Here is a 22,637-nt window from a genome sequence, read left to right on the forward strand (position 1 = left end):
GTTTAGTTTGAAAAAAAACAGTGAAGTAAAAAAACTAAATACACAGAACTAAACTGTTTGGGATTTTTAAATGTAACGAGAATTTTAGTAAATCATTTATTTATTGAAACAAATTAAATTACTGAATATCAAGAGTACTCATTGGCTGACTTGCAGTGTAGTCTGACAATTGACAATAACAGGTATTGTATAAAATTATATCAAAATAATATATTATTTAATTATTTGTTTTGAATAATTTTTAGTTATATATTATCCGGAGCAGTTTTTTATGGACATGATCATTATATAGCTTATGTAAGCCGTGTAAATAGATGGGAAGTGCACAGAGATTTGGCAAAAAAAATTAAAAGTACCCCTAGCTCAACAAAAATATAACCACATGTAATTTTATATGTGAAAGAGTAAAAAAAAGACATGTACATTGGTACAAAAGTCAACTACAGCAATAAGAGATGTCTTTTTTTAATTAAACAAAAAGACAAAAAGGTTATATTTTAATATTTTTAAATTTATATTAAGCTTTTGTTACAAGATAAATAAAAGTAATAAGAATCAATAATTAATTAAATCAATTTTATTTTTTTCAATTTTCCTTTAACCAGTAATTCTATTATAGTGACATGACTCCAGGATCCGGCACCAAAATGAGAAAAAGTCGCAAAGGATTGAAACAGTCTGGTAGCGAAAAATGGTTTTGATGTATCGACCTGACGTTTTGTAATAAATGACGAGAACCATGAACTACGATTTCTAAGTTCTAACTTTAATAATTAAAAATGAATAAAGTAAATTTAAAATGAAGAAAATTTGATGTTCTGAAAAACATTATCTATTTATTAGCAAAACAAAATAAAAATTGTTATTAATTAATGTGAGCTCTTATTTGCTGTTCAGTAGTTGTCAAGCATGTCGTTGTAATGGATATGTTATAATTTAATTCAATGATAAATCATTGTATAAGATAAACGAATTTTTTTTTTTAAACACATCATTGTAAAATCAATACATTATTTCGCTATGCTCCGCTCAGAATCTAATATCTAATTATTTAGAATTTGTTATTAACTTACCTCAATGTCACCAATAATTTCTCTTCTGGAGTGATACTTTTTCTGAAATTAGTATCAGGTTTTCGAATTTCATTTAGGCGCTCACCCTTACCTTACACCTTTGAGTCTCCGATGAGTGACGACGATCGGTTTTTGCCATAGAAAATAGACATTAGATCTTATCGGTGTGTATGATCAAATTGATTATAGTAAAAATACTATTAATTTATGCCATACTTAATTTTTTTTTTTATTAGGGGGTCGCGTACCCAATAAAGATTAAATTTATGGGCCGCCATTGCAAAAAGTTTGGGAAACACTGGGTTAGGTTACTGATAAATAGGCGCATTCACAGCACGAATTAAAATATGCTTTAATTAATTAATTCGTGATTTACAGCTACATCGTGTTAATCAAATCACATTGTGATTGGACATTCATATTTTGGTATCATGTAATAACCAAGCTGTAACCGAGTTTACCCAGAAGGGAATATAATCCATTTTATAATACACAATACAAAGATAGTAATTAATTACCATTAAAATAATCATTTTAATAACTAATAGAGATCCAATAATTGTTTAACTAGGTCTTAAGAACTCGACTAGTAAAGACTATTATAGTTTTATTACAATTAATATATAAATGAGTTAATACTAAATAGTTTATACTTAGTAAATACTTTAAATACAGAAGTGTAATAATGATTTTCTTTTAGACGTTTGTTAGCTTTGAATAAAATGAAGGAACATATTGATTTTTCAATAATATTAGCATAATTATATTTTTTGTAAATATTTGTTCAGAAAGAATTGTAGGTGAAAAGCTCCATAAACAATTAATGAGTAACAAGCATATTCAAATTGGGTTAAAAAAAAATATACAGCTAATATTATTTGGTAATAAATAAATGGATAGATTTGGCATTAAATAACTTTATTAATAGTAAATACACATTTTATTATTTTGTAAATATTTTAAATATTATTAGAATATTTTCCTTATAGCTGCAGTTCTGTTCATTTTGATATTTCTATGCCAAATTAAATTAAGCTACATCAACCAATTAAAAATCAATTGAAAAAAGTGATCAAACTATGTTTTGTTTTTCTACACTTCTCCTTTAAGAGTAGCAATTAACTCTCCGCCTTCTTTCAATTCTTTAATTATATCCAAACCTCCAATCAATGATCCTTTAACGTAAACTTGTGGGTATGTTGGCCAATCAGAATAAACTTTTAAACCTTGTCGAACTTCTTCATCAGACAAAATGTCAAAAGTTTCATAATCAATTCTATTTTAAATAATTTTATATTAATAATAAGTAATGACTTAATACTGTTTTTCAAAATTAAACCTATACTAAATATAAATAACACTATATTTTAGTACTTACCCTGTTTGGTTCAATATTTGGATCAATTGATTGCTAAATCCACAGCGAGCAACTTGTTTGTTGCCTTTAATAAATGCCATAACATCTGATTTATGTGTAAGTGATTTGAGCCTAAAACAAAATAAAAATTGTACCCAAATTTTAAAAACATTAATTGAAGATACAGGTAATTGAAATAAATTAACAAGACTGTTTAAACTGTTTAAATATAAAGACATTTATAGATAAAAAAATTAATCCACCGTGGGACGCCTGGCAGATGTGAAACAACAAAATTGATGGTTATTGAAAGAATTTATAGTTAAAGAAAAACATAAAGTTTGTTTTAATAAAATAAATATATTTTTCATATTATTACTATAAATTTTATATTCAGAATATAAATACAAGAGAAATAAATATTTTTAGTACAATTTTTGTTTGAGGAATGTTGTCTTAAGGATTGAATCATTTGTTGCAAGACTTCTAAGTATAGGTTATATTATTATTTTTATATGTAAATGATTGTCATTGGTTACAAATGTTTTATTAATTATTTTACGTAATGCAGTTAGTAGTCGCGGCATACAAGTAGGTCTTATCCCCTCACCCCTGCCAATAGATGTTTCACATCAAAAAATCAAAATAACCTTTGGAAGAATATTTTTTAACTGAAAAAAGAGAAACATGGATGTTTTAGAAAAATTAATAAAGAAGAATAAATTACCTGTCATTGAGGTTAGCTTTACTGTTCTCTAGTTTTAAAAGACCATTTAGCTCACCATTCTCTATCAATTCTTTTACAATATCTAATCCTCCAATTAGTTCACCATTGATATAAAGCTATAAAAACATATACTTAGTAAGATGATATTAAAATATTTAATATACAAAACTTCAATTAATTTACCTGTGGATATGTCGGCCAGTTGGAATATGTTTTTAATTTTTCTCGAACAACTTGATCTTGCAATATATCAAATGTACTGAATTCGGCACCAATTTCCTTAAGTAGATTTACAATTGCTGTACTAAACTTACATTTTGGCTCAGACTTTGATCCTTTCATAAAAAGCATGACAGGAGCAGAATTTACCAATGACTTCAGTCTCAAATTTATGTCTTCCACCTTTTGATCTGTTTTGCCACCTTTAGTTAGCTAAACATGTAAATAAACAATTAATAAAACATTTCTACATTTCAACTGTTATTTATAAGTACCAGTGCTTGAATCTTTTTATTTAGTTGTATTGGATCAGCACCATCTAAAACATCAACTTGAACACCATTACGAAACAGTATAAATTTTGGTACAGCAGACACATTATATTTTAATGATATTTCAGCAAAATCTTCAGCTAAACACTTAGCAATTTTAATGTTCTGAAATAATAAAAAAATATTTTACTGGTTTTATGAATAGAAATATTATGATGATTGTTACCTTGAATTCGTCTTCTAAAACTAGATCAGCAAGAATGTTGTTCATGTGCTGGCATGGCTCTGACCAATCGGCATAAAAATGAACAACAGACAACCCACTTGATCTGAAACCACAAAATACTGTATTAATTTTATACTTTTATTAAATCTTCATAAATAAATCCATAGATCTTTACATAATATTATATAATATATTTCTTATTATTATTTTCTCCCTTGTTTACCTATACCGGGCTACACAAAATGTCTAATAATTTTTACTTAACAATTCATATTATATATTATATTTCATTACATTCACCAAAAGGTGTGTTTATCCACTGATTTGTATAAATAAATAATTTATATATACATACTTTAAGGCATCAAATTCTTTTTCTGAAGTAATAGAAGTCACCATTTTATTGTTGATATAGGTATGTTAGACAGTTTTGGAAGAAGCCACTACCTAGTTGAACAGCTAAACAGTAAACGTAAAAGTTAAATTGTTCTTATTTTTCAACTTTGGGATAATGTGATAGTTGATAATTTATTGAAATTGATTTTCTATAAATTTATTTTACCAATAAAGCGTAAGTAGCAACCACTCGCACAGTACTACAGTAGCACTACTCGAACGTGTTAACACTTCAAAGTTACAATTCACTTGCCAATAAAATGAATTATTAAATATTTGATTCCGGTCCACACGGTTCACAGTTTTATAGATAGTAGATACTAAACATTCGTATATTGATAATAGTATAATATTGCATTATTTTGTGGTATATCGTGATACTAGTTCATGAATAATATTAGCATATTAATACCACGGTCTTAGATTATATATGATTACCTGTTATCACGAACTAAGATTTGTGGCTTATTCACAGAATATTCTGTGGTTTAGATACCTATTTTTATTTTTTTTTGATTTCATTTCTTACCACCGACTCCCCCTGCCAAGCTTTATAATTCATTACTTAATGTTAATTGTTATGATTAGTAATTTTTTGGTTTTTGAAATCTGATTAGACTGCACTTAATACATTTTACTGACCATTCCCACGAAATTAATGATAAAACCACCAAAAAATAAATAAATAATAATTGTTTTGAAGTTTTTGCTTATTAATTGTTTGCTTAGAAATTAAAATGTTTTCTAAATTATATTTGTAAGTACTTTAAATTTCAAAAGTAGGATGAGCATGAGCCTACAGGGGGGAAGGCCTTACCCCATCCACTAAAAGTGTGGCTGGTGAGTTAGTAAGCTGTGAACAAAATCCCCCAGTACCATATTATGATAAAAATAAAGACCCTACAGTGTTAAAATCTGTATTTATTCAATTAATTAAGTAATAACATAAATTTTAAATATTTATTTGATTATTTTTGTCAACCAGCTGTGACTTGTATTGTGTCAAAAAATTTTCTTTTTTTATAAAAATAGTCATTTATAGTAATAGTAATAATAATTATTATACAGTGGAGCGCCGATTATCTGCACTACAAAATTTTTGAGTACAAACTTATTTTTAGTTTAATTTAATTTAGTTTTATCATTCGTTATGTTCATTTTATCGTGTACTGTAAAGTATAATGTTATGTTATGTTATTTTTTATAAATACTAGTATTTATAATCAATGATTATATCAAAGAACAAAATATGTTATTATGTTATATTATGAAATGAGAGATAATTTTATTATCTACTACGGCTCACTCCAATGTTTGTACGTTGTAATCTTAAATTTAGTTGGTTCGTTTGAACCTAAATAATTTTCAATGGTTGTTTCATTATTCGCACCCCCTTCGGTCCCAATTAGTGGGGATAATCGACACTCCACTTTAATTGGATTAGATTTCTTGTTTCTAAAAAATATGAAAACCTTCAACAATTGAAGTCTGAACATAAGGTTCTACATTGTGCATAATTGATGACAAAATAGTAATTACACGGATATTGTAAACATCAAAATCATGTTTTCCTGTTAAAATAATTTGGGATAAAACATTTAAAACATAAAAATATGAACAACCTTTTTTTTTAATACAAGTTCCAAATTTTAACAAAATTAATAGTATATTACAAACTATGATAGTTATATTATTAACTAAATTTAACTAAAACAATAAAGATCATCCTTTGATAAAACATGAGATACAAAATTATAAATATTTTCACTTTAAGTTATGTATTAAAATACGTTTTTTTCTATACATTTGTAAAAAAATAGCCATTATTTATTTTAAGTTAAGCTTTCAGCCTTATACAACAATAAATCTAATATATTTACAAGAATATATGTTTCTAAAATCACATTCATACTTGACTAGGATATTTATTATAACTTCTTAAAAATTGAAAGTATTAATCTTCTATTTTCCATTTGACTGTGTTGTATGTCAACTAGCATGTTCCTCAACTGTTCATGTTTGTACGAATCACTAGCTTCTTTTCTTTTCATATAACTAATGAACCATTCAGGTGGTTGATCTGACTTGCTGCCATCATGTGTAAGTGATAGAGAACGAGCACTTTCATTTTCAATAATGCTACTCATCACACTTTGTATCCCATAGAAATACGGCCAATGGGTCTTGGGCCTTTTACTGATACCAGCCACTCTGCGGTTATATGCTCTTACTAAACTATTCCACTTATTCTCTAAATCTTGTTCAGTTAGTAAAACCATGCCGATACGACGAAATTTCTTTAAAACTACAGTCCATATTGAATTTGGTTTACGGATCCATCTTTTCACTTCATTTTCTGCATCAGAGCGTAAATGTATTAACTTGCGAGTTAATTCTGGATGCCACTTGACTCCGGCTTTAGTCTCTACAACACTTTCATCGCTGGCATCAGAATCATCATCGTTATCCACTCTGAAATCATTAAAATAATTATTGAAACAATTTAAATATTTTAAATATTTTAGTATTTCAACTTACTTAACATCAACTTTGTAATTGTTTAATATTTCTCGTACTTCAGACTGTTTCCAAACACCCTGCATAAAAACAGGCACCAAATCTTCACCAGGACGCGGATGACAGACACCTGGTATTTCTATTGTACCACCTAACATTTGATCCATTATGGCAAAATAAGGCCATTTTACATTTTGAGGTCCTTCAGCCTTTAATTTATCTAAATTTTCTTCATACTGTTCTACACATTGGTTCCATAATGATTCTGCTTCATATGATTCAATGTCAGCATTTCCACCAAGACTTTTGTTCATTTTTGTAACTAATTCGTACCATAATAGATCTTTTTCTGTTTCTTTGGTTGCATGGTCGAAACGATCTGCCATAGAACGTCGTAATGAAAACAAAAGTAGTATCATTTCTTGGGTCCATAATCGTATTTCTGTAAAAAAATCAACAATACTACTACAAATCTAATATTTGTTTTATTTAATTATAAACTATATTGTACATTAATAATCAAATTGCAATACATTTCTAAAATAAATAATAATAATAAAAACATATTTTAAAATTATTATTATATATAAATTATTTATCAATCAAACATACCATTGTTTGCATTAGTTGTTGAAGTCAAAAAGAAATAATCCATATCATCATTTGAATCTGTATTTATAGCTTCCTTAGTACTGCAAACAAATGTATACTATAATACTTAGTCAAATCTTCATTCCTAATAATCAGTGTTGTAAACATGTTTAAAATTATTTGAACAAATAATCTAATTTTTAGAAGATACTAATTTGAATTCAATACTTTTCCCTATCTCAGATGGTCAATTGAATGCTTAAATTTAAAAAAAATTGTTATTTAAATACCTACTTTACAACACTGTTGTCTGTATGTAGGAATTATAAAATAATATACATACTCTTCTGCATCAATATCAGTGTCAACTTCAGAAGTCTTATTTACAGGATCAATCATCTTGTCCACCTCAATATAGGAATCTGGTATTTTTAATTCATCAGTACCTCTGAGGATTTCATCCATAGCAGAAAAATGTTCCCACCGTACACTAAAATCTCCCATATATTTAATTCTTTCAATATTTTTACGGTATGTAGCTGCTATATTTCTCCATTTGTCATCACAGTCTTTAGCTGTCACTTTAACTGAAGGCATACTACTATTCATACGTCTTGCAATCAGTTCCCATAGCTTAAATTTATATTTTGAAGAGTTAAATTCTCCATTAAGGCTGCCACGCAAAGCAATCAATAAAGATGTCATTTCTGTAGACCATTTTAAGGCTGCCACTAAATTACAAATGTGTCAAATATAAATAAATCATAATTTATCTAAATTATATTATTAAGTAAAATAAATTACAAAAATAATTGAGTAGAGAAGAAAACAAAATTTACTAACTACTACTATCAGGAATGTAAGTTTCATTCATTAAGGAATCATTCCATGGACTAACTTCTGAAGCATTTTGATTAACAACAACAGATTTAAGGTCGATAGAAGATTTGATATCATTTGAGGTTCCACTAAAAAATTAATAAAAATTATTTTAGTATATACATTATTTTTTTCAAATTTGTTCTAATTCAATAATGTAGAGTAAAATAAAAATATTGTTTTATTATACAATGATAAGCATACGCATGTATTAAATTAATATAGGTACCTAATAAATTAATACATACTCATTTAAAAGAGCACAATGAAGTTCTTCAACACCATCATCTTGTACAATAGTAGAAACTTCTAGTTCAATAAATGAACTAGATGTATCTAAATCATCAGTTCTTGTAATATTCACTGGATAATTGATTAAATTCCGACCATTTGTCATTAACATTCTTGAATTAATTATAGCTTTAACATAGTTCATCAACACCTCTTCTAAAAATGTAATAGAATAATGTCACATTAATATAAAATATATAATATATAATTACAGCTTATTTTTCTTAATACATATGAGTCAGTAACGCAAGTTTAAGTTTCATAAGAATGCTAGTTATTATTATTTATATTTAATGGAATATCTTCTCTGACTGTATAAATACCCAATATATTTTAAGTTTTAATATATTGTTTAAAAGAAGTTATCTATTTCAAATATTCATTATATTCCAATATTAATATTTGGGAATATTAGGCACAGTATTGTTTACAAAGCTGTTATATTAAGTAAATATTTGAGCAGCATAGACTTAAATATAAATACATAATACCATAATATAACACACATGACATACGGCATGCATTTTACTGATATAACATTTATCTATGTCGATAGTTATTATTGTTATTTTTTTTAAATAGCTAACAAATATAAGGTATGACCTAACAATTCTATCAAATTTGTGATTAATGTTTTAATCAAAAATTTAACTAAACCCTTCACACACACAGGATTATACGAAGAAGTGATGATTTATTCTGTAAGACATCAAGTAGGTTCCATAATTTGAAAATAAATGTCAATAAAAATTATTATGTACACATTTCTGAACATACCATCATCTAGTTTCTCAACAGTTCGCTTGTCCGTTTTAAACACAACTTGTCTGTTATTGATCTTAAAAAACAGTTGTTCAGAATCTACATTATCATTTTCGATTGAATAGTTGTCCTTGTCCATATTTTAGACAGTGGGCCTATTGCCTGATTTTAAAGCACTGTCAGAAAGTAAAAAGCTACCTATAATATAGTAATATACTGTGTTGTTTTAAAAATTTGAAAACAAAAATAACTTCTTCGAGTTGAATCGAAAAAAACAACCGTTCAACACAACAGCACATCACACATCACAATCGATGGAAGAAGACTTAAGTCGACGTTCCAGTTATCAATGGTAATACTACGCTATCACCGCTTCCATAGTCTTTGGTCGGCCGCTAATGATTGGTCATAGAGTTACCACGGAATAACTTCCATAGAAAAGATATGAACTTCATAATATCAATAATATTATTATTATTCACGTGTACGGCATGTGTGATAAGACATTGGTGATTTCAGATTTGTATTTCGAAAATTTGTCTGAAAATTCGAAAAGTGCTAAAATTTGAAAATTCCAACAAACGTTCATTATGAAAAATCTTAAACTGCACAAGTCTATGGTGACACATGTGGAACAGCTAAAAGATGCTACATCAGTTCAGATAATTGCCAACGGTGAGTTATGTTACTCGACCAAAAGCTCCATTTGGCGCTTAAACTTAAACGATCGACCTCGTCTAGTAGTGAACCTATCTGCATGTGACGTGTACATGAGCGCGGACTGCGACAACATTCATATCACGTCTTACGCTTACTATGAGCCATGGGATTCTTTTGTGGTCGGTTGTTCAAATGGCGATGTACTATTGATACAAGAAAATATTGTAGAAATTGCATATAAATGTAAGGATGTAGTTGCCAACATACTGTGTAGTCCAGACTTTGAACGCATCATTCTATTGACCAGCCAAGGACATATTACACTAGTCACCGAGTGTTTTGAAAGCTTGACCGATTTCAACATTGTTGGGGTTGAACTGTCAGAAAAATTATTGGTAAATGTTGGCTGGGGGAAAAAAGAAACTCAATTTCATGGATCAGAAGGGAAAGCTAAAAGAATTGTGAAGGAAGTCGTTGGAGACGGAGACCATTCTGATGATTCAATAAATATCTGCTGGAGATCTGACAGTTTATTGTTTGCAATTGGATTTCTTGATAAAGGATCTAATTTAAGATCTATTAAAATATTTAACAGAGAAGGAATTTTACAGTACATAAGTGAACCACTTTCAGGTAGATCATCTTACTATTACATTAAGGGACAATGCAAACTTTTTTTAATTTGTATTATTATTGTATTTTAGGTGTGGAAGCTGTATTAAGTTGGAAAACTACCAAAGAACTCATATCATTTTCTCAACATATAAATGATAAATATTTTATAAGTTTTTTGGAAAAAAATGGACTCAAACATGGAGACTTTGAAATTCCATCTACAATCAGTGTTAGTAAACATTTAGACAGTTTTAATTTACTCTTATTATACTAATTAATATTGTTTTATTGCTTAACAAATAACAGGTTAAACAGTTGTTGTGGAACCATGATTCTTCGATTTTGTGTATTCAGTGTGCTGATTCTAATAGTAATTATTTATTATTTTTGTCGTGTACTAATTATGCATGGCAGATTAAAAAATGGATGACAATTGAAAACAATATAATTACTGCAAAATGGTTGTTGGACAATAGTTTACAATTGATTACTGATAATGGTAGTTACTATACACTTTATTGGACTGAAACCTTGTGTACTTCAAGTCCAGGAACTCTAGATTGGGTGGCTGTCATAGATAACTGTAAGAATATTATTTTGTTATTTAATTGTTGGAACTATCCTGTCTATTTACTATTTGTTTTTCAGCTTCAGTATTACTAACACCATTTAAACAAGTAATAATACCACCTCCAATGTTTGATGTAAAGTTAAACTTAGATTCTCCTGTTGACAGTGTCTTGTATATGCCTCACAATCAAAGGTAAGAAACTTTTGATACTCAAAGTACTTTAATATATTTCTAAAGCTCACCATCATGGTACACAATGATATTTTCAAATGCAATATTTAAATTGGTAAAAATTAATTCAACCTACTATGTTACTTCGAGTAACATAAGATACTTAGTAGAAATATAAATTGATCATACCTAAGCTAATAATATAAGCTGACAGACCATCTTTGCTTAGAATTGTTTTTTGTGTGTAATGATTTTATACCATTTAACATATCCATTATTTACAGTAACCCACTCGACTCCTTCTGTACTGCAGAGCAGTACACACTTCCCTATGTTTTTTTGTTATCAATATATATTTCAGTATAATGACTTATAACTTGCTAAGTTGAGTCTGACTACTTCCCTCTCATCGAAAAACCTCCCCCGATCTCCCTTTTACAGTCAGCAAACTCCATAACAAAACCTCAACCAATAGAATTCCCCCATCTTATCCACTGCTACTCCAAATTATCACCACAATGTGTCCAAATATTGTCCCTTTTTAAAATCTTTTAACATCTTTAATGTTCTAAAATATATTTCCAAATGATCCAAACTATCATTCTTAAACCTTACAGCTCTATTATTTAATTTTTGTTTTAGAATGCAATTTGTATTTTCCAAAATAGCTTTCTAATTTGGTGAATTCAAACTAAATATTTTAATTGTAAAACAAAGTTTAAATATAAAAATAAAAACTTTCAAGGTTGTGTCTTTAACAAAGTATAACCAATTTTGAATAATAATCACTGGATGTTTATTTTAATCTTATAATTTGTTCATAGTTTAAAATAAAATGTTTCAAAATATTTTTATTTTCATAATTTATAAAATAATGTAAATAATGTTATATTGAAATATTGAATTAAAAAAAACAGGAAATTCAGGATTACTCATTAGATTTGAAAAATATTTTGGTTACTTGAGTGTTTTAAAATGATAAAGTTGATCATAAAACAAATTTATTCTTTGTTAATTTACTGAATTTATTCTATGGATATGTATATAATTTGTGAGATTTTTCAAATTTTGCCGCTCTTTTTATCATAGTTGCGTAAATCTAACCTATAAAAAGTATATATGCTCTTTGGAATGTATTATATTTTCCTCTTGAATCCTGATAGTGGACAGTGAAGAAAGTATATTCTAAATTGAATATAGTATGCAAATGCATTTTGTTGATTGTTGTTTGTTTTCAAACGGTTAACGCGTTGTGATCCGACTATCCGAGTTCGCGTTGTACCAAATAGTTTTAAATTCAAAGACGTAGAGTATCTATCTTAATAAGCAACATGTACGACTTGGGTGACGATGAATATGAGGAAGAAGAAGAAACCGAAGACATTTCAAGCGAACTTTGGCAAGAAGCTTGCTGGATAGTAATCAATTCTTATTTCGATGAAAAGGGTCTGGTAAGACAGCAGTTGGACTCGTTTGATGAATTTATTCAAATGTCCGTACAGCGTATTGTAGAAGACTCTCCTCAGATTGAGTTACAAGCTGAATCGCAACATACACATGGTGAAATAGATACTCCTACCAAGTATCAAATTAAGTTTGAACAAATTTACTTATCTAAACCTACTCATTGGGAAAAAGATGGTTCTCCATCTCCTATGATGCCCAATGAAGCTAGATTACGTAATTTAACATATTCTGCTCCACTTTATGTAGATATAACAAAAACTGTGATTAAAGATGGTGAAGAACCAGTTGTCACTCAACATTCTAAATCATTTATAGGTAAAATACCAATAATGTTAAGGTCAACATATTGTCTACTATTTGGATTAAACGATCGTGATTTGACTGAATTAAATGAATGTCCGTTAGACCCTGGCGGGTACTTCATTATCAACGGATCTGAAAAAGTATTAATCGCTCAGGAAAAAATGGCTACTAATACTGTGTATGTTTTTAGTATGAAAGATGGTAAGTATGCATTTAAGGCTGAAATAAGATCTTGCTTAGAACATTCATCTCGTCCGACTTCTACACTCTGGGTTAATATGATGGCTCGTGGTGGTCAAAGTATAAAAAAGTCTGCAATAGGCCAGAGAATAATTGCAATCTTACCATATATTAAACAAGAAATACCTATTATGATTGTGTTTAGAGCTTTAGGGTTTGTGGCCGATCGTGATATATTGGAACATATAATTTATGATTTTGATGACCCAGAAATGATGGAAATGGTGAAACCTTCTTTAGATGAGGCTTTTGTTATACAAGAACAAAATGTAGCATTAAATTTTATTGGTTCTCGTGGAGCAAGACCCGGAGTAACTAAAGACAAACGTATTAAGTATGCTAGAGAAATCCTTCAAAAAGAAATGTTACCTCATGTAGGAGTATCAGATTTTTGTGAAACTAAAAAGGCATATTTCTTGGGATATATGGTTCATCGGCTTCTTTTAGCTTCACTTGGTAGACGTGAATTGGATGACAGAGATCATTATGGTAACAAACGTTTGGATTTGGCTGGACCTTTATTGGCATTTTTATTCAGAGGATTATTCAAAAATTTAATGAAAGAAGTGCGTATGTATGCTCAAAAATTCATTGATCGTGGAAAAGATTTTAATTTAGATCTAGCAATAAAAACAAAACTTATTACTGACGGTCTAAGATATTCATTAGCTACAGGAAATTGGGGTGATCAAAAGAAGGCCCATCAAGCAAGAGCTGGTGTGTCACAGGTATTAAACAGACTTACATTTGCTTCAACATTATCACATTTAAGACGTGTAAATTCCCCTATTGGGCGAGATGGTAAATTAGCCAAACCTAGGCAGTTGCACAACACTCTGTGGGGAATGTTATGCCCAGCAGAAACCCCAGAAGGAGCTGCTGTTGGCTTGGTAAAAAATCTTGCATTGATGGCATATATATCTGTTGGTTCTCAGCCATCACCAATTTTGGAATTTTTGGAAGAATGGAGCATGGAAAACTTGGAAGAAATTGCTCCTTCGGCAATTGTAGATGCAACTAAAATATTTGTAAATGGATGTTGGGTTGGTATTCATCGTGATCCTGAACAACTTATGGGTACTTTGAGAAAACTTCGACGTCAAATGGACATCATTGTAAGTGAAGTTAGTATAATTCGTGATATACGTGATCGTGAAATTAGAATTTATACCGATGCGGGTCGAATTTGTCGGCCATTGCTAATTGTTGAAAATGGAAAATTATTACTAAAAAAACGTCATATTGACAGCTTAAAAGAACGTGATTATAACAACTATGGATGGCAAGTCCTAGTATCTAACGGTGTTGTTGAATATATCGATACTTTAGAAGAAGAAACTACAATGATTGCTATGTCACCTGATGATTTAAGACAAGAAAAAGAATATGCCTATTGTACAACTTACACACATTGTGAAATTCATCCAGCTATGATATTGGGAGTTTGTGCGTCCATCATTCCATTCCCTGATCACAATCAGAGTCCTAGAAATACATACCAAAGTGCTATGGGTAAACAAGCCATGGGTGTTTACATAACCAATTTTCATGTTCGAATGGATACCTTAGCTCACGTTCTTTATTATCCACATAAACCTCTTGTAACAACAAGATCTATGGAATACTTACGTTTCAGAGAACTGCCAGCTGGTATTAATTCTATTGTGGCAATTTTATGTTATACTGGTTATAATCAAGAAGATAGTGTAATATTAAATGCTTCTGCTGTAGAAAGAGGATTTTTCCGATCTGTCTTTTTCCGTTCTTATAAAGACTCTGAATCGAAACGAATTGGAGATCAAGAAGAAGTATTTGAAAAACCGAATCGCCAATCATGTCAAGGAATGAGAAATGCAATTTATGATAAGTTAGATGACGACGGTATAATATCTCCTGGTCTCAGAGTATCTGGTGATGATGTTATAATTGGTAAAACGATGACACTTCCAGATAATGAAGATGAGCTTGAAGGAACTACTAAAAAGTATTCCAAACGAGATTGTAGTACATTTTTAAGGAACAGTGAAACTGGTCTCATCGATCAAGTTTTGTTAACCTTAAATTCGGAAGGTTATAAATTTTGTAAGATTCGAGTTCGCTCTGAAAGAATACCTCAAATTGGTGATAAATTTGCTTCCCGGCATGGTCAAAAAGGAACATGTGGAATTCAATACAGACAGGAAGATATGCCTTTCACTTGTGAAGGCATCACACCTGATATTATTATAAATCCTCACGCTATTCCTTCCCGTATGACAATTGGGCATTTAATTGAGTGCTTACAAGGGAAAGTGTCGGCAAATAAAGGAGAAATTGGTGATGCTACACCATTTAATGATGCTGTAAATGTACAAAAAATTTCAACTCTACTTCAAGAATATGGTTATCATCTGAGAGGAAATGAAGTTATGTACAATGGCTTTTCTGGAAGAAAAATTAATGCTCAAATATTCTTAGGACCGACTTATTATCAACGTCTTAAGCACATGGTAGATGATAAGATACATTCAAGAGCAAGAGGACCTGTTCAAATTTTAGTGCGGCAACCTATGGAAGGAAGAGCCAGGTAAGATTTTATAATATAAATATGTTATTTCAATATTGAATGAATTTTCATTTTTTCAGGGATGGTGGATTACGTTTTGGTGAGATGGAACGAGATTGTCAAATAGCTCACGGAGCTGCTCAATTTTTACGTGAACGTCTATTCGAAGTATCTGACCCCTACCGTATACATATATGTAATTTCTGTGGCTTAATTGCAATTGCAAATCTAAGAAATAATACTTTTGAATGCAAAGGATGCAAAAATAAAACACAAATTTCACAAGTTAAATTACCATATGCAGCAAAGTTATTATTCCAAGAATTAATGTCAATGAACATCGCTCCAAGGTTGATGGTCACTAACTAAATTTATTTGAATAGTTCAGATGTGACATTTTATATCATATAGGATTATTACAATAAACTGTACAAAATAAAAAATCAATTATAAATTTGTAACTTTTAATATGTTTAATTGTAATTTTATAATAAAGTGTATTCTTATATTAATAAATATTATTATGTTTCTCTTAAAAATAAAAATAAATTATTATGAATTTATTTTAAAATAATAGTACTATATTATTCCTATGTATTTTTTAATTAGACCAATCCCAAGTTATTTCTTTTAGGTTTGCTGGCTTTTACAGAAATAGTATTTCAAACATTGTATATGTGGGTTGTAAATGTATTAATCAAATAACAAAATATAAGTAATGAAATATATATATATATATTGTGTATATGTTTATATATATACTATTTATAGTATATAAATATATATTTTAATTATTATTACATTATAAGTATGAATAAAGATATTACTTTGATTCTGAATGCTTTTCTATAATTTTTTGGCAATACATTGCAAAATTCCTGTGTTATTCAGATGAATATTGTAATTAATATGTCAGCTTCGTCCATAATATATATGTGACGACATAATTTAATTCTGTAATTTGTTTATGGAACTTGATGCATTAAGTTACCTATTTTCTTTATTAAAATGGGGACGATTATTAATGAGTAAAATCATTGAGTATATGTATAATATACTATTTATACTCAATAGTAAAATCAAGTTCCTTCATAAATCTAAATTCAATATTACATGGATCACACAACATACATTATTAAGTATTAGTATATTATAGGGACAATTAAATTAGCTGATAAACCAATAAATTGCAAAACAATTAATAATAATTAAAATGTATGAAATATAATTTATTTTTAAACTTGCAGTAAAAATGGAAATGATGTTTGTATCGTTACTTCTGATCAGACTGTTCACTTTTATCATTATACAGAAGAATCTTATGTCAAAAGCAGTAAGTAATGTTGTATAAAAGTAACAATTTGTAAAATTGGTATTTCATAGTAATTCCCTACTTAATAGTAATTTTAATAAAAATAATAATGCTCTTCAAAATGTATATTATTTGTTTTACTAATTAGTAAATACTGTTTTATTTAATATTTTTAGAAGCCATTTACAGAGTATCAAATATGTCTGGAATATTGAATCATTGGTTTTGGTTAAATGAAAATACTGTTGTTTTTAGTTTATCAGATGTAGGAAATATCCATCATATGTGTGTTGCTAAAATTGATGATGATTTCAAACACATGTAAATGTTATAACCGATTTGTATTTTAAATTTTATTGGTACAGATAAAAGTTATAAAATTTATTTATTTTTAGAACTAAACATGTTGTTGAACTACCAGTTGTAACAATTCTGAACCATACGAAAGGAGCTCTGATTCAGCTATCAAATGGACAATTATTGTTGTGGAATGAAGAAATGGATACACTTGATCCCTATCTTTATTTGCTTGAAGAATGTACACATTTAAGTATAATGGACGATAAAATCTATGCCCTCGGTGTATCAAAAAGACTTTTTGAAAATGATAAAGTGATTTTAAATAACATAGGATCATTCTGTATTCGATATCCGTTTGTATTAGCTGCCACTTTGAATCAGAGGTTGATTGCTCATAATATACATCCTACCAAAGTAATAAAAAAAATTATTTATTTTATAATTCTTTGGAAATAGCTGAAATTGAATACATATTTCAGGATAATAATGATCAATATCATCGGCGAGTTGAATCTGGTTCAAAAATTATAACAGTAACTGGTAATTCAGTTATATTACAATTGCCGAGAGGTAATTTAGAAACAATTAAGCCAAGACCCTTAACAATTTTATCGGCTGTTGAACTGATTCAAGATCAAAAATATTTAATAGCATTTGATCTTTTGCGCAAAGAACGTATAAATCTTAATGTAATATGCGATTTAAATCCTTTAAAGTTCATTGATGATCTAAATGAATTTATTGTACAAGTAAAAGACCCATCTTGGATAAGTTTATTCATAACTGAATTAGAAGATAAAAATTACTTAAATACTGTTTATGCTTCTCAATTTCAAGAAAACAATGTTGAAGAATTAGATAGTAAAGTGTTCACAATATGTTCACGTTTAATGAACACTTTGGAAAAACTTGACAAAGATAAATATGCTTTTCCATTACTTGGATGCTATGTAAAATTAAAACGTTTTGATTTAGCATTGAATTTAGCATCAACAAATAATGACTATTTAAAACACTTATTATTCTTAGTTGATGTAGATCAATTATATAAAGCATCGCTTGCTGAATATAATTTAGAAATGGCTATGAAAATTATAAGTGAGCATTGACTATTTTAGTATATTTAATTAGTTAATGTGTTTCAATACCTTTATACAATTTATGCTGATTTATTTATAATTTTTATGATTAGATAATTCTCAACTCGATCCAAAAGAATATGTACCATTTTTAAAAGAATTAGAAAAAATGGAATGTCATTACATGCGTTTTACAATTGATGATAAATTAGGAAATAAAGAATTGGCCTTAAAGAATTTAGTTCATTGCGGAGGGCAGTTTGAGAAATGTTTGAAATATATTATAGATAACAACCTCTATTCTTATGCATTAACACTATTCAATCAAGACCAAAATGAGTAAGTGAAAAAAAACTTTTATTAATCCTTATATATTAAATCAGTATTATATGAAAAATGTCTATATTTGAATTTACTTTAAATGCATAAAATATTTCTTTTTGTGATCATACAAGTAATTAACATTTTACTATTATAATGAATAACAATCAAACAAGTAGGTTATTTGAAAAATACTAAACAACATATTTATTTATTCATTTTTAATGTATTTTGTTTTGTTTTTTTTTTTAGATATAAAACTATTGCGAAACATTTTGGGGATTTATTATATTCTAAAATGGATTATCAACATGCAGCATTAATATACAACCGAAGTACTGAACGGAATAAAGCTATTGGCTCTTATTTGAAAGCTGGGTTTTGGAAAGAATCTTTAGAATTATGTTATGAACTAAATTTTGAGTAAATAACACAGTTAAAATATTATAATTGTTTTTCTTTTTATGCAACAAAATATATAAAAATGATTCTTGTTTAGTGACTTGGAAATTAAAAAAAATAAAACAAACATTTTATCAATGTTATCATCTACACAAAAGTTCAGAGAGGCTGCCGATTTTGCTGAATTTGAATTGAAGGATTCTAAATTAGCTGTAGATTATAGCATCAAAGCTCAAGATTATGCCCACGCTTTATATTTAGCTCGATCTAGATCAATACTCGATAGTGACTTAGGTATGTATTAGTTTTATAAAGTAGTGTGTTTTTTTCCTGTTTATCACCAACTTTTGGGGGGAGTAAAAATGCTCTGATTTTCAACTTCAGCATCTTTTCTGTTAGGAAAATGAATCCAGTTGTTGCATTCTAAAGGAACAAGGATTATGGAAATTCAGAGTAGTTTTCATAAGCATTGGAAAATACAAAAAAAAAAATGAAGGAGGATTATGAATTTTTATGCAAAACCAATTTTATATATAAATAATGTATATAATTATTCTAGATACTTTAAATTTTCCAGTTATTTAAAACCAAATATCATAAAAATGTTCAATGTTACTATCCGGTTAACTTTTTTTTTTATTATTATAGGTCAAAAACTTGTTAGGAATCTTCTATTAATATTTTATATGAATTTCTAACTTCAAAATAATTTGCTCTTTTTTTCCCTGACTTAAAAACTACGGAGACTTTTCAATTTTAACCTCCCCAGTGCACCAACTAGATTCACTTTTCAGAAAATATGCTGATGTCGATAACCGGAGCATGTTTACTACCCCCGTTGTTAATGACAGACAGTAAAAAACACATTTTTATGACAATAAATTTATCATTACTCACAGTTTTTATAACGTACCTCAATTGATCCTTTGTCAATGTTGTGAACAATGTGAATATTTTGTCTGAACCCTGTGCATCTTCCGTATCACCCTGCTATTGAAACGGGTAGGACAGGGTGTCACGGGGGATGCTCAGAAAACCCAATTTCAGTTAGGCCATTTTCTCGGTACATAGTATAGGCATAGAATAGGTGAATTATGTGGTATAGGTATGTTTTTCTTAATTATTATCACTACTATTTTTTTTTCAGAAAAATGCATTAAATTGTCTTGTTTAAATACTGCTCAAAATCTCATCTCTGACATAAATTCGCAAAATGAAAATTTTGTTACTCTAACTAAACGTTTAATTGAAGTTAAAAAAGAAAATTCTAGTGAAACAGCTCATTATGGTAAGTTTTATACCATTAAATATTTAGTTTTAAATTTGTATGTGATTTATTGTGTTCTTATAGATAACTTAAACGATACAAGTTCTGAAATTAGTAGTGTGTCATCTTATCGTACATCAAGGTATTATATATTTTTTATATTACTGTAACTTATTTCTCATAATTCATACACTTTAATTTATAGCACTCGAACCAGTTGCAGAAGCGCTCGTAAACAACAACGTAAAATGTGGAATTTGAAAAAAGGCAATTTTCGAGAAGAACCCACTATAATTTTGACCTTGAAACAAATAATTGAAAAGCTTGAAAATTTAATAGGTTATTTATTAAAGTTAAAATATTTTTAACCCAAAAGAATTAACTCACTATTAATTTTCTCTCTGGCCTATTCCCAATATAGATAAAATTAATTCATGCTAAGTCATATGTTTTTAAGTTTTTGTTCTAAAATCATAAATTACAGAAATCATAGAGAATAATATTTTTAAGGACTTAACATATCAGTTTTTTAAAATAATTTATATCCATTTAAATGTACAAACAATTTATTTTTATTTTTTGAAGTCAAATAATAATAAAATTCCAGACTGATATGTTAAACCCTCGCAAATATTATTCTCTCTATTTTTGGAATAGATTATTTCATTCTGATAAGATTACCGTAGAAAATTAAACAAAAATCAATTTTACATGAATGTGTTTTATCAACATTTTGGTTTTAGAAACCAAAATTATGCTGATATCTTCTTAAGACTTCAGTAAACAATAAAATATTACATTTTTACTGTCTCACACATACTTTAATATAGTAAAAACCTCTATTTCATTAATACATTAAAATGAAGGCATTTTTTGTAATATTTTGATTTTTAGGAAAGTGATAAGTATTTATTATTTTTATTTTCAGTAATACATAGTAATAAAAATATTTAAAAAGAAAACTCAGATTTTCTTTTTAACTATAATAGGTTTTTCTTTTCCATTTGTCCCTACTATCTGGAGTTGGCCACCCTAATCCTGCACCTTCATAGAGCTTTGTCCCCTTCACCTCATCTTTAGTCTTTCTGTCCCTCTCTTTCTTTCTGCATTTATTTCTATAGCCACTTACAGTCTCACTGCCTTTTGGTCTCCTCTCTGCAATAGTTATTTTACCTTAGTTTCAACAATCTAATCACAATAAGTTAAATATGGGGAGAGGTTTTAGCTATATTATATATTTATATGTGTGTAATGTGTGTAGATCGAACAAAATATATATTGATGTGACACTGTTCCCTCTTAAATGAAATATAATAAAAAATATATTGTTTTTTTTTTTTATATAGATAATGTAAAATCTATATGTTTCTTACTCGTGAGATTTGAAGAATTTGATATTGGTCACACTTTACAAACAACATTGGAATCGTTTCAGACTTCTATTCTTCAGCACAAATCAATTGTTTGGCCAATTTTTGTAAGTTTTTACGTATTCTATATTATTGGTTATTAATGCAATTACAATAGGAAATAATTTGAATTGTTATTATATTTTTAGAATGAAACTGAACAAATTATAGAAGGTAACTAATAAATAATAATAAAATCTCTTATATAAAAATATCAATTATGAAAAATAAAAAAATCAATGCTTATAATTTGTTTTCAGATGCAATTCTTCTGAGCCCATTAAAAATAATGCCTGACAAAAGTTGGAAACTAAGTATTTTAGAATAAAAAATTGGCATATTATGTTGTTTATGTATGTTTAATATATTTCAATAATATTTTGTTTTTTCTTAAAAAATATACATAAACAAAAAAAAATAACTTGTATAATATTTTATTAAATATGAATTATTTAAATTGAATTTTATATTATTATTGTATTTGTTATTTTTGATATTTAACATTTCAAGTTAATTTGTTCTCTTTGAACTCAGCTTTTTTGAAAGTGAAGAACATTTGACAATTCATAGACCTTAATATGACAAAATTATTGTAATCCATACTTCATATTAGGTATTAAGGTGGATGTTTCTGAAATGATATGCAATAAAAATATGGACCTGGA

The 22,637-nt window shown here is 28.2% G+C and overlaps 4 protein-coding genes across 5 annotated transcripts; 2 read left to right on the forward strand and 2 right to left on the reverse strand.

The window, feature by feature from the left end:
* Positions 1 to 1,974: 1,974 nt before the first annotated feature.
* Positions 1,975 to 4,600, reverse strand: LOC111028308 (glutaredoxin 3). 2 transcript variants are annotated; one of them, XM_022306906.1, is made up of 8 exons: positions 4,437 to 4,600; positions 4,230 to 4,333; positions 3,875 to 3,977; positions 3,652 to 3,813; positions 3,341 to 3,589; positions 3,158 to 3,273; positions 2,452 to 2,562; positions 1,975 to 2,349 (listed from the first exon to the last, which is right to left on the reverse strand). In XM_022306906.1, the coding sequence occupies exons 2-8, from the start codon at positions 4,271 to 4,273 to the stop codon at positions 2,166 to 2,168; spliced, it is 969 nt and encodes a 322-aa protein (XP_022162598.1). In that variant the 5' UTR covers positions 4,274 to 4,333; positions 4,437 to 4,600; the 3' UTR covers positions 1,975 to 2,165. The 2 variants fall into 2 exon arrangements, with proteins under 2 accessions (XP_022162598.1, XP_022162592.1); XM_022306900.1 differs by having other exon boundaries at positions 4,230 to 4,600.
* A 1,323-nt stretch (positions 4,601 to 5,923) lies between these two features.
* On the reverse strand, positions 5,924 to 9,669 carry LOC111028332. The gene is made up of 7 exons (XM_022306947.1): positions 9,326 to 9,669; positions 8,506 to 8,704; positions 8,222 to 8,346; positions 7,722 to 8,109; positions 7,400 to 7,479; positions 6,809 to 7,229; positions 5,924 to 6,742 (listed from the first exon to the last, which is right to left on the reverse strand). The coding sequence occupies exons 1-7, from the start codon at positions 9,447 to 9,449 to the stop codon at positions 6,199 to 6,201; spliced, it is 1,881 nt and encodes a 626-aa protein (XP_022162639.1). The 5' UTR covers positions 9,450 to 9,669; the 3' UTR covers positions 5,924 to 6,198.
* A 126-nt stretch (positions 9,670 to 9,795) lies between these two features.
* Positions 9,796 to 22,380, forward strand: LOC111028320 (elongator complex protein 1). Its single transcript, XM_022306919.1, has 17 exons — positions 9,796 to 10,603; positions 10,675 to 10,814; positions 10,892 to 11,168; positions 11,234 to 11,348; positions 17,130 to 17,215; positions 17,371 to 17,515; positions 17,590 to 17,908; positions 17,974 to 18,592; positions 18,687 to 18,912; positions 19,147 to 19,317; positions 19,394 to 19,590; positions 20,444 to 20,584; positions 20,648 to 20,705; positions 20,769 to 20,902; positions 21,910 to 22,040; positions 22,122 to 22,146; positions 22,233 to 22,380. Exons 1-17 carry the CDS (start codon positions 9,901 to 9,903, stop codon positions 22,298 to 22,300), a joined length of 3,555 nt encoding a protein of 1,184 aa, XP_022162611.1. The 5' UTR covers positions 9,796 to 9,900; the 3' UTR covers positions 22,301 to 22,380.
* On the forward strand, positions 12,502 to 16,342 carry LOC111028326 (DNA-directed RNA polymerase II subunit RPB2). Its single transcript, XM_022306935.1, has 2 exons — positions 12,502 to 15,903; positions 15,963 to 16,342. The coding sequence occupies exons 1-2, from the start codon at positions 12,659 to 12,661 to the stop codon at positions 16,249 to 16,251; spliced, it is 3,534 nt and encodes a 1,177-aa protein (XP_022162627.1). The 5' UTR covers positions 12,502 to 12,658; the 3' UTR covers positions 16,252 to 16,342.
* Positions 22,381 to 22,637: the final 257 nt, after the last annotated feature.

Source organism: Myzus persicae, unplaced genomic scaffold, assembly GCF_001856785.1.
Source record: "Myzus persicae strain clone G006 unplaced genomic scaffold, MPER_G0061.0, whole genome shotgun sequence".
Lineage (NCBI taxonomy): Eukaryota > Metazoa > Arthropoda > Insecta > Hemiptera > Aphididae > Myzus > Myzus persicae.

Coding starts and splice junctions, on each gene's coding strand:
- LOC111028326 (XM_022306935.1), top strand. CDS start 12,659: ATGTACGACTTGGGTGACGATGAATATGAGGAAGAAGAAGAAACCGAA. Junction 15,904..15,962: donor CCTATGGAAGGAAGAGCCAG/GTAAGATTTTAT, acceptor TCATTTTTTCAG/GGATGGTGGATTACGTTTTG.
- LOC111028308 (XM_022306906.1), bottom strand. CDS start 4,273: ATGGTGACTTCTATTACTTCAGAAAAAGAATTTGATGCCTTAAA. Junction 3,978..4,229: donor AAAGAATTTGATGCCTTAAA/GTATGTATATAT, acceptor TTGTGGTTTCAG/ATCAAGTGGGTTGTCTGTTG. Junction 3,590..3,651: donor ATAAAAAGATTCAAGCACTG/GTACTTATAAAT, acceptor TTACATGTTTAG/CTAACTAAAGGTGGCAAAAC.
- LOC111028332 (XM_022306947.1), bottom strand. CDS start 9,449: ATGGACAAGGACAACTATTCAATCGAAAATGATAATGTAGATTCTGAA. Junction 8,347..8,505: donor CATTGTGCTCTTTTAAATGA/GTATGTATTAAT, acceptor TTAATTTTTTAG/TGGAACCTCAAATGATATCA. Junction 7,230..7,399: donor AACAACTAATGCAAACAATG/GTATGTTTGATT, acceptor ATTTTTTTACAG/AAATACGATTATGGACCCAA.
- LOC111028320 (XM_022306919.1), top strand. CDS start 9,901: ATGAAAAATCTTAAACTGCACAAGTCTATGGTGACACATGTGGAACAG. Junction 17,909..17,973: donor ATAATATACATCCTACCAAA/GTAATAAAAAAA, acceptor TACATATTTCAG/GATAATAATGATCAATATCA. Junction 19,591..20,443: donor AATACTCGATAGTGACTTAG/GTATGTATTAGT, acceptor TTTTTTTTTCAG/AAAAATGCATTAAATTGTCT.